The sequence below is a fragment of the Brugia malayi genome, assembly GCF_000002995.4.
Source record: "Brugia malayi strain FR3 genome assembly, contig: Bm_v4_Chr2_contig_001, whole genome shotgun sequence".
Lineage (NCBI taxonomy): Eukaryota > Metazoa > Nematoda > Chromadorea > Rhabditida > Onchocercidae > Brugia > Brugia malayi.
In genome coordinates, this window is record NW_025062476.1 from 4,247,528 (window position 1) to 4,263,710 (window position 16,183).

The 16,183-nt window shown below is 31.5% G+C and overlaps 1 protein-coding gene across 3 annotated transcripts; it reads right to left on the minus strand.

Annotated features, from left to right (window-relative positions):
• Window positions 1–3,994: 3,994 nt before the first annotated feature.
• On the minus strand, window positions 3,995–12,115 carry Bma-mnk-1 (Protein kinase domain containing protein; the record flags this gene model as incomplete). Of its 3 annotated transcripts, none has more annotated exons than XM_043078357.1 (15): window positions 3,995–4,051; window positions 4,236–4,514; window positions 4,673–4,840; window positions 5,063–5,409; window positions 5,832–5,926; window positions 6,016–6,122; window positions 6,211–6,335; window positions 6,506–6,650; window positions 6,810–7,000; window positions 7,243–7,399; window positions 7,666–7,868; window positions 8,105–8,280; window positions 8,392–8,473; window positions 8,853–9,017; window positions 12,076–12,115. In XM_043078357.1, 15 exons carry the CDS (start codon window positions 12,113–12,115, stop codon window positions 3,995–3,997), a joined length of 2,337 nt encoding a protein of 778 aa, XP_042934291.1. The 3 variants fall into 3 exon arrangements, with proteins under 3 accessions (XP_042934291.1, XP_042934290.1, XP_042934292.1); XM_043078356.1 differs by having other exon boundaries at window positions 5,817–5,926; XM_043078358.1 differs by lacking the exons at window positions 8,392–8,473; window positions 8,853–9,017; window positions 12,076–12,115 and having other exon boundaries at window positions 5,817–5,926; window positions 8,105–8,171.
• Between the last annotated feature and the right edge of the window lie 4,068 nt (window positions 12,116–16,183).

Sequence of the window (16,183 nt, forward strand, 5' to 3'; positions counted from 1 at the left end):
AATAATCAATACTTCAATGTGTCTCCTTGCTCTGTTTCACCTTCCCTTCTCTCCTTCTCTCCTTCTCCCTTTCTCTCTCTCTCTCCCTTTCAGAGTACAATTATCGGAAAAATGTTGAAGTGTTGGGTCGATCAATGCTCATAGATCACCGAGAATCGCAAATGTATACAATGCCGAAGTTATTTATTTGTTTATTTACTCTTTTATCAATTTATCTTGAAATTTCAAATTTTAAAATGGTAGGACAAAAGACAGAGATGGAACTCTTTCTTTCTTTCTTTCTCTCTCTCTCTCTCTCTCTCTCTCTCTTTCTGTATTTCTCTTCTTCCACTATACCTGAAGAATTGACGGAAAATGTGATAAGGTATACTGATTGCAGAAATTAAAAAAGTGATAGATGCGATAATTAGCATTCATCCTACTTCCATTCCCATAGCTATTCTTATTATCATATCATATCATGTAACCTTATCAGCACAAGATCATATGCATGTGACAACACTGCCACCCAGTATGTGACATGGATGTGTGTCCTTAGGCCAAGAGCAGATAATTTCTTGAATGTATGTGTTCTGACCATGTCATAGCTGGGAGATATGCTTCGACGAAGATTGAATGTAAATAGAAGTTAAAAAAAAAAATGAAATATTTTCTTATCGAAAATAAATTGTAAAACGAATGAAAATATTTTTTTAATTAAATTCAGTTATCATTTGTGAAAATTTCAGCAATACTTTTATGTAATAATGCAGAATAGATAATGAATTTTAGAAAATAACAGTTATTATTTTAGGAATTTTTATTTGATGCTTTAAATTTTCATCTTTATTGATCATATATTTTTCAAATCTGATTTTATGCATTCAATAGTTTAATTTCTTCAAATACAAATCTAACTTATTCGACTAATGAGTACATTAAATTAAACGTTCTAATATTCCACTAATCAAATAACCTAAATTTCCATTATACTGAATAAAGTACGCAAATGTATCTAATTATGAAGAACAAAGAAAAATTTTACTAAAGGTCAGGAAGAGAGGTCAAAAATTAGATAAACATACCGGATTCTAATTTGCTTATACAAAAATATTTTGGGTAGAAAGTTAATCTCTTCTTCTCTCGAATTTACCCTGTCCAATATTTGTTTAGAATTACTGAATCATCATCCATTTATTCATTCGCATACTGTTCATATTTCAGTTCAAATTCCTAAAAATTGTTCAATTCTGGATTGTGATGTTTTTATTCAGTGACAAGTGACAATTTTTAGCTTTCTTAAATTAAAATCTCTGTTTACATCTCCGACAGTATTTACTTACCTTTTTCCACTGTTCAAAAAAAAAAATTTTTGTCCAAATTATGCGTCCTTCGCCTCAAAAGAAAAAACTTTTTTACCCAAATTATGCACTTTGTTTATTCAAATTTTATTCCCGTTTTGTTTATCCAAATATGCACTCAATCAGCACTAACTTTAAATAACTTTTAAAAATTTTAACTGCACCAATTTGAGTCTGAAACATTATTTTCGTTTTCTATTTTTTCAATTTATTTTGCACTTCTTGTCTTTCCTTTTAAAAAAAAAAAACACAAGCAAATGAATATCGAGGATAAATCTAATCCAAGGCATATTTCAATTTCTCAAATCAATTCCCATGTACCTGAATGATGTTGCAAGTATGAATTAACAGGATTCTTTATCTATCCTGTCCCCTAATTCAGTTCTGAAAAATGAATGCAAAAAAAGTGTGAATGAAGCGATGCGATTTTCACATTCCTCTTCATTAATCTTTACTGCTTTTGCTTTAGTAAGGTCATATTAATACTTTTAATTTTTTAAAACACATGAAAACTTAGACACAAGACACCAAGAAATAAAATCCATTTATAAAATAACATAGAGACATAATATAGAGGAAACAAACCAAAGAAATAAAACAAATTACTAACAACCTAAACAAAAAAAAATGAATTAAAACACGCTGCGTCAATAGCTATAAATAAATATATAACAGAATGCAAGTTTTAAATTCATAAAAGACCGGAATCAAAAAAGAACACAAATTAAAAATAGTGATTTTGAAATCCACAAATACGAAAATGTGCGTTCTCCCATAGAAGAAGCAGTATTTTCTTTTCTTGCAAATACTTACAATCTAAATTGTTTGAAATTGTGCAAAATTTTCATAATAAAAACCAAAATTGATACTCAAGCGGGGCCCATAACATAGTAACCTACTTAAGTTTCAAAGCAGGATACAGATGAAACCACAAATTGAAGAGCTTCAAATAAACCCATAATGGATCAAATTAAAGCACCTAAAAAAAAGACATTCTCACCAAACAAAAATAATTATCAAATAAAAACAAAGTATTAATGGACTGTAGAGGTGACTACATTTACAAAGTCTTAACTTCATGGTAATGAAAGGAATCAAAAGAGTTAGAAAAAACCTGTGATGGAAAACATTTATTAACACTTCAGAGAAATATACTAACTTTAGAATAAAATATGATCCAGCAGTGATTGTCCCTATCATAAACCATCAGTAGTTAACAAAGCAAAACATACTCGAAAATAGCAAATGTAAAAATAGCATTGACAGGTTTTTTTTTCTTTTTGAATGAGAAATTATACATTTAACCATCAAGCGTTTTACATATATCACGAAAACATAATCTTTAATCTATTTACATAATATGATGCCTCTTCAATTATATAACATTGCTTGGGTTTATGTACACTAACAGTAATCAGATAACAAAAGAAATGTAACAATATATACAAGGAAGCTTGAAGCTTAAAATTGCTTTCCAAGTCAAGTATCTTTTTATCATAGCATTTGTAAATAAGAATATTAGATTAACATTTTTAAAGGAAAAATAATTTGCACGAAATATTTCGAAGAACTCTGAGTTCATAAATTTAATTTTTTTTTTTTTTAATTTTACAAGGAAAACGTCGATGCTCCCGTAAAAAAAAAAGAAATCTTATGTGGTAAAAAACAAAGAAGGAAAAAAACAATGGTAGGAAAAAGATTTCATTAAAAAATAATCTATATAGCACTGTTATGAACAAATCTGAACTCAATCACGTACCATCCCCTAAATACTTCAAAAAATAATACAATAATCAAAATCAAATGTCATATAAGAAGAGGAAAAGAAAGAAGGATATCTACTATTAAATAGAAACAAGTTAGTCAAACTTACCTTCACCCGTATTAAATTCACTTTCAAGGTAATAATAATGAATTTTACCATAAAAGCGATTTCAAAACGACTCTTCCAATTTCAAAAACGAAATTTAAAACGATTGTAAGAAATCAATAATTTTGTATCGTATTTCATCCACCAACCAATGGAAAATTGCTTCAAACAAACCCAACTTAAAAAAATGAATAAGATATGCACAAAATATGTAACATTCAATAACATTTTGTATACTTAAAGAGAGAAATTGTAACAAAAAAGGCCAATACATCAAGGCTAATAGTAAAAAAAAAAAAAAAAAAAAAAGTTCTTTCAGAATCATACAATCTTATCTACCACAATCCTTGTTTAACACCTATTTCCACAATTCTTAGTTTATCTAACAATAAAGAACATCTACCGAAGACAAGTGAATGTGAACTGAATTTTAAAAGGTCAAACAGTTATTTAAAAAAAGTCTAAATGAAATGAACCAAAATTAATTCTAGCAATTGCAGAGAAAATAATAAATATACAAATAATACAAAGTGTAGAATGAACAACAAGCAATGCAAAGGGATCGAATACTTACTCCAGCTTTAGTTTTGGTGCTCTCATCTCAATTCGAATGTGGGTTTTCTAAAGCTACAACGGTACGATATTTCATTGTCCTTGCGATTTACCGGACCGTTCTGAGTGGCAACTTGCGATCAACTTTCAAAAAAAAAAAAAAAAACTATTTAAAATGAACTGGAGAAGTACTACTGCCGGTCAATATTGAGTAATTCCCACAATCATCCCATTAGACATTGACCTGGGTTTCACGTGCCTGACACTGACGTAAGTCCGTTTTTGAATCCTAAACAAATGACACGTATGAAGTACAAATTTATCAAATCAATTCACAGATTCAATTTCGGTTCAGTAAATTAAATTTTTTGGAATTTCCAATTTCTAAAGAAGATTCCTTCAGTTTCTCAACTCGTTGATTTAAACTGCAATTATCCTAAAATTATTTCCTCTTCCCAATTATAAAAATATACCTGCTTGACCATAGCACCTTGACAAGTTTCCAGGTGTTCAGGTGGATGATTATCGCAGCAAGATGATCCAGACAGATTTGCAGCAGAACGTACAGTTACCATCATTCGTCTTACTTGCCCACCCATTGGCTGCTGTTGCTGAGTTCTTGTCATTATTCCGTTACACTGTAACTTTGATCTTCTGTCTACTTTATCGAAGATATTACTGCCACAAGTCGCCTGATATGGTGCCATACGAACATTGGCATTGGGAACATATGACGAAGAAACGACATGAAACTGGAAAATTTCTTTTTAGAAGTTTGACTAACTTATACAAATCTACAAAGAAGCTACATCAATTAATTATTTTGAACCTTAAACTTCGGCTTAATTCCAATGAATACGAGCACAAGCTTAATAACCTAACTCAGATGAAAGAAGTAGAAAAGCCATACCATTTGTTGTGGAGGATAGATCGGTTGGGGAAGCATGCGTGGATACAGAGCCATTCCATTCATGTTGACAATTTGACCTGGCGGTAGATGGAAAGGTGGTGGTATAACATGTGGAGTTTGTAATAACGGTACTCTATCTGTATACCGTAATGGGGAAGGTAATGGTATCTGAAAGTTTTTCGAAAACTAATTACTTTGTCTTGTTCTCAATTAAATTTCTAGAATCAAAATTAGGCAAATAAGTAGTTTCCTCAATCACAACAGTTACTTTAATCAGAAAAGAATTTTTAATATACGATGAAAAAAAGATGCAACTTTTTCCAGAACTATCAAATGACAACTTCTCATTTTTATGACACAGAAAAATCCATCTATCAGCAATGAACATACCTCCGATACGTGTAATGGATACTGATTACCACTGTTACTGACTCCATTCATGAAATGCATTACTGGAGCGGCACACTGTACGACACTATGCCCATAGCTCGGAGCTTTACGAATCACTAGTTTTTTGATATTATTCTGCTTCTCAACATTTCTTTTCGCTGTTTTTGGTACACTACCATTTGGACTTGATGATTGTTCCCGGAACGTTGCTTCAACTTTCGTTGTAACTACGTTGTATGGCTGCTTCGGGTATACCGATCTCGCTGGACTTTTATCTGCCGTAATATCTTCGAATATTTTATACTCTGGCGATCGTTTTAAGACTGCTCGCCCATCGATTGATTGATCTAAAATGACCACATTACTTCTTTAATAAGGTACATACATTAATAACATAAAAATAACAATAATTTCAGCATAACGTAAAATACCACTAACTTAATAAGCAAACGATTTAATATTCAAAAAACGTTGAAAATGTATATTTAGATTTAAGAGGAATATTAAATATTGATCTTGGAAAAAAATTGTCAACAGACGATATTCACGCAATACTAGATTTGAATTTATACAATTTAAACTAATGAATAATTAAACTGACATATATAATTAAACTAATGAATAAATACATTGTCTTGACCTCGAAAGGGAACGGGTAAAAATGAAAATCCATCAATTACAAGTATGATGGTTTCCTAGATCCGCTTTTCATTGCACTCAAAACAACCATAATCCTCTGACAGCAAAAATTTACCGGAATCATGTTCACCTTGTTCCATTCGAGCACTTAATCGTGCTGCAACGATACGATTCATCACATTGAAATGCTCCTGCATTTGATGAACATCACGAGTGCTGTCATTACTGAAACAAAAACCCACAGTTTGTATATAGTAGGTAAAAGAAAACTTTGGGATTTAAGAAATTCCGAAAAATCAAAGACAAAACCACACCGGAATAAATTTCCTGGAGTTTGCAGTTTGGTTTCCGGTGCACCGTTTTTCACCCATGGATGTTTTAATACTTCATCGGCAGTGAAACGCTGACGAACGTTTTTAACCTAAATAAAAAGGAATAACTGAAAACTTTGCGAAAAGAAATTTTGAATGATTAATATAAGAGTGACTATTCTTGTCCAAAAAGTCTACCAGTAAATGGCAAATGAGATCCTTCGCTTCCTCACTCACATTCTCCCATTCCGGAGCCGGAAAATCGAACTGCCCTTGTTGAATGCGTTTAAACAAATTTTCCTGACAGTCGTTACATGTTAGGCCTGAAATCAGCCATAATGTCAGTGGCCGAATTACAGCTGGCTATAACCTTGAAATCGATTGAAAATTTGAGATTATTCCTTGTCATTACATAAAATTATGGCTTTCCGATATTTTACCGGATCCGCAGAAAGTTTGAGACAAAATTTTAATAAATCCACATAAATCCAACCCTGATCCCAACCACAGTTTTCACGCCAGCATTCACCATAAAATGGCGGATAACCACATATCATGATGTAAACAATAACACCAAGTGACCACATATCACAACGCTTATCGTATTTAAGTGCATCGCCAACGAAAGCATCCACCACCTAAAATCAGAAAACTAATTTTTTCTAGATTCAGGAGTTACGAATAATTTCAGAAGAGTGATAAATAGAATTAATGTGAAAAATAGCTACTTAAAATTTCGAAATGATGACAGTAAAGTTTTTTGAGATTCCAAAATTCCAATAAAAACGTAATCAAACCTCCGGAGCCATAAATTCTGCACTTCCTACAGGGCTTGCTAAATCTGGCTCACTGTTGACATTGGTTAATCGTGGTGAAGACGGAGGACTCGCCTTACTTGCAAGGTCGAGATCACATAGTTTCACCGGGCTTACGCGATCGATATCTGAACATAACACATTTTCTGGCTTCACGTCGCGATGTGCAATTCCTAAAATCAAAACCAAACTTTAATTAGACGTTAAGATTGAAAATCAATAAAGCTAAAACTAGCCATATGCATCCCTCTAAAAGTTCTAGTTTAAGATTTAAGAAAATGTTTTTCATACGTTTTGTTACCACATATGCAACTCATCCCTATGTCAACCAGGATTTTATTAGCTCTACAAATAGGATCCGAAAACAAAGTCCATTATTTTGACCCTTAGATTAAACTGAAACTTGCAAATTTACCACGATCATGTAAAAATTTGAGCGCTGTGGCAATGTCTTTTGTTACTTTGCTTGCTTCTTGTTCGGTAAAAAATTTTTTGCGTTGGATATGATCGAGTAGAGGACCACCGCGCATTTTTTCGAACACCAAATAAAATCGGTCATGGTCTTCGAACCACTAAAAAATTTGAACATATGGGAGTTTAAAATTGGGTTATGTGAATTCAATATGAAGGAGCTTTGCATTAAATAAACTAGCAAGACATACAAATTGCACCGTTATGTCAAATAAATTGACATATTGAAACGGTATAAAAAATTCAACAAGGTATAAAAAATTTCGAATAACTAGTGACAATATTCTCAACTCTTTTTACATTTTTTAGTATTAAATTTCGTAGAAGCAATTTAATTCTTATCAACAGAGTCATAAAATCACAATACCTCATGTAGCTGCACGATATTTGGGTGATTTTTGCATAGATTAAATGTTTCAACTTCATGTATAACGCGTGAGCGTGTATGACCCGCTTTATGTTTATCAATCAGTTTAATAGCGAATTCTTTACCAGTTGCAAGTGAAATACCCGTTCTAACACTTGCATATGCTCCTGACCCAAGATGATCATCCACTAGCTTATAGAAATCTGAAACTATTGATTTTGGTTCTACTGATTATATTAAACATATAAAGGAACTCTGGCAAACTCTTTCATTTCCTTTTTTCTTTAAATAGGAGCAGAATGTGAAACATTAATAATCTATACGAAGTTTATTTTTGATTTTTGAAAATTTTTTCGACTGAACTAATGCTGAAAATTGTATTTTTTATATGATGTAATAAAGTGCCAAGAATTTTATTAAAAAAATAAGTGCAAAAAACCTGCAAAATGGCTTCGAGCCTTTTTATGATAACGTGATTTGCAACCGGATAAGCTGTAGGTACGCATGCCTAATGGAACGAGTTCAGCAGGCTGTTCTTCGGATTCTGATTCTCCATCACTTAGACCATCAAATTCACCCTCTATAGGATTATCCGAAAATCGACCCGAAATAAAGCTAAAAAAATTTATAAAAATGAAAACTGTGCTAAAATATTAACATAAAAAACTATGCAAATATGTTCTATTATCATTATGATTTCGAATTATAAAAAAATTTAGAATTTACTCGCGAGGCGAACTTCCTGTCGTTGTTTCCGAAGAACAACGACCACCGCCATAGCTTTCTGTGGATAATGTCGTTGTAGAACCTGAAAAAAGTTTCTATCAATAACTGCAATGTTGAACTTCATATTCTTTATATCTTCAAGGCTAAATAAGAAATGATCCGACGAAATACCTACAAATTCAATGCTTACAACATGATTAATAAAAAAAAAAAATGGATAAGTCTTCTCCAACCAACAAAAAAGCATCGCTCATTTTTATGCTTATGTTACTTTCTAACATTAGAAGGCATCAACTTCTCCAACTGCTCTATGTAATTGTAAAAAAAAAATATGAAGCGCAATTTAGGAAGACAATTTATTCAATATAATCGTATTCTGCTTCTAAAAGTTCTATACTTATAGAATGTAATGAAAAAAATCTTTTCAATCAGAAATTCTTCTACACTCTCTTTAATCTTACCAGAATTCTTTGCTCGCTGCCACTCTTTGCTATTTTGTGCACTCCCGTCAGTCGGTTTTTGCGCTTTAATCCTACTTTCAGTTTGCTCTTCCCGCCGCGGATTCTGCTTATGAGGTGCTTCGCCCACTCGATGTTCCTCCTCGTTATCTGATGCTAATGGAGCGTCTGAAACAAAAAATTAGTAAAAACTGATAGTTCTTTGCTAAATATGCCTACCAATTATAGTAGAAAAATTTTTATCTGAACTGCAAAAGTATGTTTTATTAGTAGAAAAAAAAAAAGCTTGGGATTTTCTTTCAGTTTTCATCTCAAGAAAAATCCAATATTTTGATTTCTAAAGAAGTCTTTGTTTCCCATTCTTTATCATTTTAAATGAAATAATCAGACAAAGTACTGCTTCAGAATAAATGCAGCATTATCAATAAATATACAAGGAAAATTGCCTAAATCAAAATTAATTTCGGAAGCTAAACTGGCTTTCAGTCATCAATAAATAACTAAACAAACAAAACATCGAGAATTATTTTTTAAAAAATTTTTTAAAGATATAAAAAGTTGATAAATGATTTTTTTTTTTAATCTAACCTTGTCTACTTTACCTCAAAATCGTTAACCAATTCTCTTCTTCAGAAGTTTTCCTCAAAAACACGTTATAACTTGCTGTTAAAAATGTTCAAAGTCAACTCCACCTATTCCTAATTTCCTCCTTCTACTTTTTATAGACCATATTAAGAAATCACATCCTGTAACAATTTACGCAAAAATTGCTTTGATCAATCAATAGAAAGGAAAAAAAAAAATTCTAAACAGGAATAAAACATAACGTGCAACATTTGATGACTGAAAGTGTCTGATTATAAACGCAGCAGTATAGAAAGGCGAGATAAAAGAAATTGCTGAATTGGTAAAAATGACGATTATCTGTACTAACCGTCACTAACATCATAAACATTTCAACGACAACCAGCTCGATCATTTCTCATAATGGCATCTTTTTCACTGTTCACACTCAACAATACTTTCCATAAATAATATCTCTGCCCTATTTTCTGTAGTTATTGATCCTTCTTTTTCACCATCACGAATTATCAAGAAGCAACAATCTGCACTGGATTTAAACAGTAAAAAGTTCATGCATTATCGTTTAATGATTAGACGAATGAATACATGAAATTTCAAGTTGAAATCATCATAAACTTTTTAAGTACTTTTATGTTGAAATAAAACTTTCAAATTTAGAAGAATGAAGTATTTTAAGCAAGTTTCACAAAAACAAAAGCTACACAGATGAAGTAAATTGAAGAAGACGCAGTGAACTGAAGATATTATTAGAGAGACAAGGGTGTAAAATATATTACTGTCAGTAAAATGAAAAAAAAAATTATGCCCTGGTACCTCTCTCCTACTGCAAATACTACTGTTGAAGTAACAGTATTATTTTACACATGATTCTTACAACCAGCTCCAAATGATCTAGTTTCACATTTGTCGCCATCTATAACTGTCATATGTACTACGTATGACATTTTTTTTAAGTTTATTCCATTAAACTTTTAAATTCAGGTCTTCACCCTATTATCTCTTAACTTCGCCATATATAAATATAATAATCTGATATATCATGCAGTTTTACGCATCTACGTTTTTTGCAAGTTTTTCTCGATAACTTTGTTGTAAATATAATCAATGTCTAAGGGAAAATGCGCAGTTTCTTAAATTCCAGAAAAAAAATTTTAACTCTGTAATGAGACAATTCTAAATGAGAGTTGTCTTTTCTTAAAACATTTTCATTCACCACCTTAAATGAAAATAAGTTCAAAGACCAGTACCTTGCAACCTGAAAGATTACGAAAATCCAAATATTCTATTACTATTCTCATTAACTTTCAAATACTTCCAGTAGTAGCCTACCTGAATGCTGAAGGTAAATAATCAATTATAATCTGTTTTCAATGAATCAGAACTTCAGAAATCTTTACTGACTTTAGCCAAAAATTGTGCCATTGAACTTTAAGACCGAAAGAACTTACATGATATAATTTTATGGTGGCAGAAAAATGATGAATGTAGCAGGAAGCTGCAGATAATACTGACACCAAAAGCGCTACATTCACTTTTTGACAATGAATTACGAGACGTTTTCGCATTTCTGTGGAAAAAGAAAACAGAGATTTTCAGCTACTCTCTCAACAAGAATTTTTGATGTGAGAACACGAAAGATTTTGTGTAAGTCTATAAAAAAATATTAGAACGGTTTGGGAAAAATAAAGCTTAAAATCGAATGAAACTGCAAAGCATCTACAGAGATTTTGTACAGAACAGCTCACCATATTATCTCCTTACAATAAAACTATTCTCACAAAAGTCAGCGATTATAAATTGGAATGCCGAAAAGAGTATAAAGATTGATAGGGCATCAGAAATTACAAAATGACACAAGAAAAATTCAACACAAATAGTTTCCGGACTGAGGAGTTTTCTAACAATATTTTCCTCCGATATTCCTGAATGCAAGACGACATGCAGTTACGATTCACCCGTTCAGCAGTATCATTAAATCTACCCACTATTCTCGGTCCTTTCTATTTCTCATTTTCTTTTATAAATATTCTCAAACGCTATGCTTGAAGTTGCTATCCTAATTACACGATATTCATGAGAGTTCTCTTCTTTTTCTCGCAGAATAGCATGAAGCGGCTACTCAGTCTTCTTAGAAACACTGCTCTTTCCCATTTCCCTCTTCGCTACCCTTTCTCTCTCCCCACTGCTTTAGACAATGATATATACATATATATATGTGTGTCATGTATGTGTGTGTGTAATTTTTTTTTTTTTGCTCGGTAGAGTTTGATGTTTGTATTAAAGATTAAGATACTACTTAAAGGTTGCAAAAATTATGTACAAATCTGTATGAAATCTGGCTGGCTGGGTGTAACTGATGATGAATATGCAAATAATGGTACAGAATATAGAATGCTAAGTAATACGTTGCTTTTGAGTTAAAAGGAAAAGGACACTGTATCGAATACGCTAATTAAAGAAATAATTGGATTCTTCTTAACAATTATTTACATACAAATAAGGCCATCAAATACTTCTGCCATAAAAGAAACATACAGTAACTTACAGTTGTACCTATCAATTATGCTTAGCAACTAAAATACAACAGAAATACCGCAAACACATTATTTATGGTGTCTCATTTTGAAAAAGATTATCTTACCAAAACCATTCTCCCTATGATCTTCGTCAAAATAGAACATTGCGTTGTTTGCAGCTTTTCAATCCAAAAATTCTGTTTCCTGATGTAAAACGCGTGAACAGATCTAATGGATGCTACGCGAGGTAGAGGACTGGAAAATAAACTGCTGTTGGCGATTTGATATCAATTTCACTGAATAATTGAGCAGGTTATATACCTGAAAATTGTAGTCCCTTAAAAAATTAAGCATTTCAATATTTCTTAGTATTAAGTATTTCAGTTTTTTTTTTTTTTTTTTCACATTTGGACTAAACTATATAAATGAAGAATCTTAGTAATAATGCACCTCCAAGATAATATCACACGTATTTCTGCTGCATACTGATTGGCAGCACTCGTACCAGGAACGCTAAAGCTCATCTCAAAGTTTTGAGCGCTACTAAGGCCTCGCAAACCGGACAGGACACAGCTTTCATCACTACCATCAATATCAACAACTGTGACTACAGCTGATCCACTTCTACTGCTGTTACAAGCACTGCTGTATCATTAATTCACGTTTTAAATAACAGACAAAACTTTTGAATTAGTTTTCCTGTTCCTTATCAAAAAAATTCCCATTGGACAACAGCAAAAAATAAAAAGAGAGATTTATGAAACGGCACTAGGCAGATTTTTCCACATCAATAAAAAATGTAAAATTTAGAGGGAATTCCTAGAACTTTCCATAATCTTTATATCTTTATACTCTACTCGATTCAGATCCACACATATGTCAAAAAAAAAAAAAAAAAATTGCATATTATACATGAACTACACTGCTTTTGCTGAAATTAGTGAATAAAAGAAATGAAACCTAATTAATCGAAAACCGAGTAAACAAATACAGCAAATAAACTAATGGCAAACTATCTATAATTCGATGCATCAATCAATCTTTTTGCAGGAAATAATCATCTTTTCAAGTATCAACCTCTACATTTACTGTTCGGAGTCAACATATATTTATATAATTTTTTGCCAAAAAATTGCATGCAACTGAGATGCATATGTGTCCTTTGCCTTTTGTTAGTTTTAAGATTTTAATTCTTACATAGCAATGAAAACTAACAAAACCCTCATTAATTTCCTCATTACTGTATGTAGCTAAATATGTTGCACATAAGACGTTGCATTCATTTTTCTTGTAAAATGACTGAGATATTCCCAAAAATCAACGACAGGAGCGGAAATTTTGTTACAAATAAAGAAAAATAATGCTAATGCAGTTCCTTGCAATTTCAATTTCATTGTAAAAAAAATTTCTTAACACCAGTGCACAGATCATCGGAAGGACGGAAAATCAAACAACGTCACCTTATGATCAAAAATTACCGGCAAACATTTCAAACTTCATGTGCTCATAATGTGCAAAGTTTTCTATCTATTTCTTCTTCGTTCCAATAATCAATCATTTTTTTAATCCATCCCCTTCTTTTGACAAAGTTTGAATAAAAATTACAATTCGTTGAAGTTTGTTTGTGGAATCTTTAAAAGTTGTTATTCAGTCACTTTCAAGATATCAAGTTAAGTAATTCCCAAGCATAATCTGTTGCAGAAAAAGCGAAACTGTAAGTCTCCGTAATCAGACACGTCTCATACAAGCGATTTTGAGGATTCATTGAATAGAGATAATGAAAACCAACAATAAAGTGTCAGAATATAAAGCAGGGAAGTCAACAAACAATGAAGCACTTTGTTATGTGTTCAGAAAAGCTTTTTTAGGTACGTATTGCGTTTCCTAGTGATCAGCTTAAAATAGAAATCAAATTTTCGGAACAAAAATATGGAAACAGAAAAATACAATAAAAGAACAGTTTGTCATTATTTTTCGTTATCGGAACAAGAGTTTTAGTAATGTATCTATTCTACATATCACTCAAACAACGAAACTTAAATTTTTCCGCGTCATAAACTATTTTAAAATTTTATTCTAAAATATTTAAATTTCAGTTACCGCTGCGAATTAAACCTCTTTTCAAATCATACTGAATCATCTGTTCTCGTTTCTCCTTCCAGCCTTCTTTACAAAACATCAGGTTTTCACTTCTAGACTCTTTTTTTTTCGTTGACTCTCAAGAAAAAAAAAAAAAAGATCTGAAATGTGAAGAAATTGCAGGAGCAGGTTTACCAGATCTTCCTCAGCATCCTAGTTTTCAGTGTACATAATTTAGGGACTGAAAACAATCGTATGAAAATTTTGAAATCTATAAAAATGATAACTTCCATGCAAACCTCGTAATGTTAATTTTGCCTGAACAGTTTGAGACGATAAGGCTAAATTATTTCAGTTTGAGTTGTTTGGTAACCAGATGAATTTCACTTTCACCAACTATTGCGTTTCTCAGCCAGTAGGATCGTAGTGACTAGTGCACACGAATTCCTTCCTTCGCTAACCGAACTCTGCAATAAAACGTTTAAAAAAAACAAATAACAATATAAGAAGACAATAGTGGTAAAATAGGAAAACAACTGTGATATAAATTTCTTTAAAAGACGTCGAGTTTCAAATGAAAGTGAACAAAATATTAAGTGATTTGAAGAAAAGTATGACTAATATCATCATGTTAATTAAAGCTTTGAAATGGTAAGAAGACAATAGTGGTAAAATATTAAAAAGTTCATGTAAATCAATAGCTCAACCATATACTTTGAAAATAGTATTCAAAACCTAAAGTTTAATCTATCATGGATCTTGTCATAACTGAAAACTTGGATGATAAAAAAACTGAGCTTTGCAAATTGCTCTCTCTAGGGATTATTTCACATTGCAGAGAAATGAAGAACTCGATAATTTTCTAAAAAGAAGATATGAATTTGCGAAAGTATTGTAGAATCTTAGAATATATAACTAGCGGTGATGAGAGGTTTTCTTTAACGAAGACGAAAGCAAAGCAAAAAAAAAAAAAAAAATGATTATCAAATGATAGGTATGACCCAGGATACCAATAGTCTGTTGCATGCAACTTCACCCATTGAAAAATTGCAGCTCATTTTACCAAAAAAATCTTCCATACAATCTAGCGGTATTTGTTATGTAAATTACATAAATAATAATCGGGCACAAAGGAAAAATGGGCAGTAGATTCGCTTATGCATGATATGGCGTCTTTTCGCATATATTTGTAAAAGTTGCCTTACAAAGTTAATAAATAAGCCTTTTTGAGTGCTTTTAAAAATGAAATCTTCTCTCAAGAATAACTGAATATGGGAAAGCGAAATTTTTTCATCAAGCCAAATAGTCAGCTTCAGAGGAAAATCACTGAATTACAATACTAGAAAGTAGAAATTATCAAGATAAAGGTTTAAATAATGCACAAAAAGTACCAATTCTCTTGTGGAAATTGAAATGACAAATTTTCGTTGCACTGTATTTTCAGTAAATATAAATTAGTAAAATACAAAACAAACTGCTATAAAATAACTTCCATAAGAGGTTAAATTTGCACATAATTGTTAAATTAACCGCGCAAGCTTCTAAAAAACTGTGACATGTAAGACTAAATAAGTGTATGTATCTACCTGCACAATTCATTTATTATACCCAATGATATACGTGATGAAAAAAGGAATACCACTGATAATAATGGAAGTCAAAACTTCACGTACCGAATGGATCGGAAATACAACTGTGAAGTAATTGCATTAAAAATCCTTGTAAGGAAAGAATAACTTCCGTATATTACCTTAGTTTTTTTTTTTTTTTTTTTTGTACGTTTTTTTTTACTTTTGGACAAACCTTTTACTAAATTTTATTTCATTAAATGCATTGAAGTGCGATCAAACGAAAAATAAATTAATGGTGCAGGTATATCCAACATTCTGTTGAAATTATCAAAGAGTAAGTCTTTTTTGTATTTGCAAAAAAAAAGCATAACGAAAGTATTCAAAAGCAAATTTTCAAAATCTCATTTTTAAATCCGAATGGAGGTCATAAATACGCCAAACTTATTAAAATCCATTGCCTTATTATCATTACATTAATTCTCTTCAAGTGTTTATAAAACGAAAAACAATAAATGAAGAGCGACCAGGTGAACAGATAAACAGGAATCGATCAGCATAGCATACATGTATGATTGTATTTCAT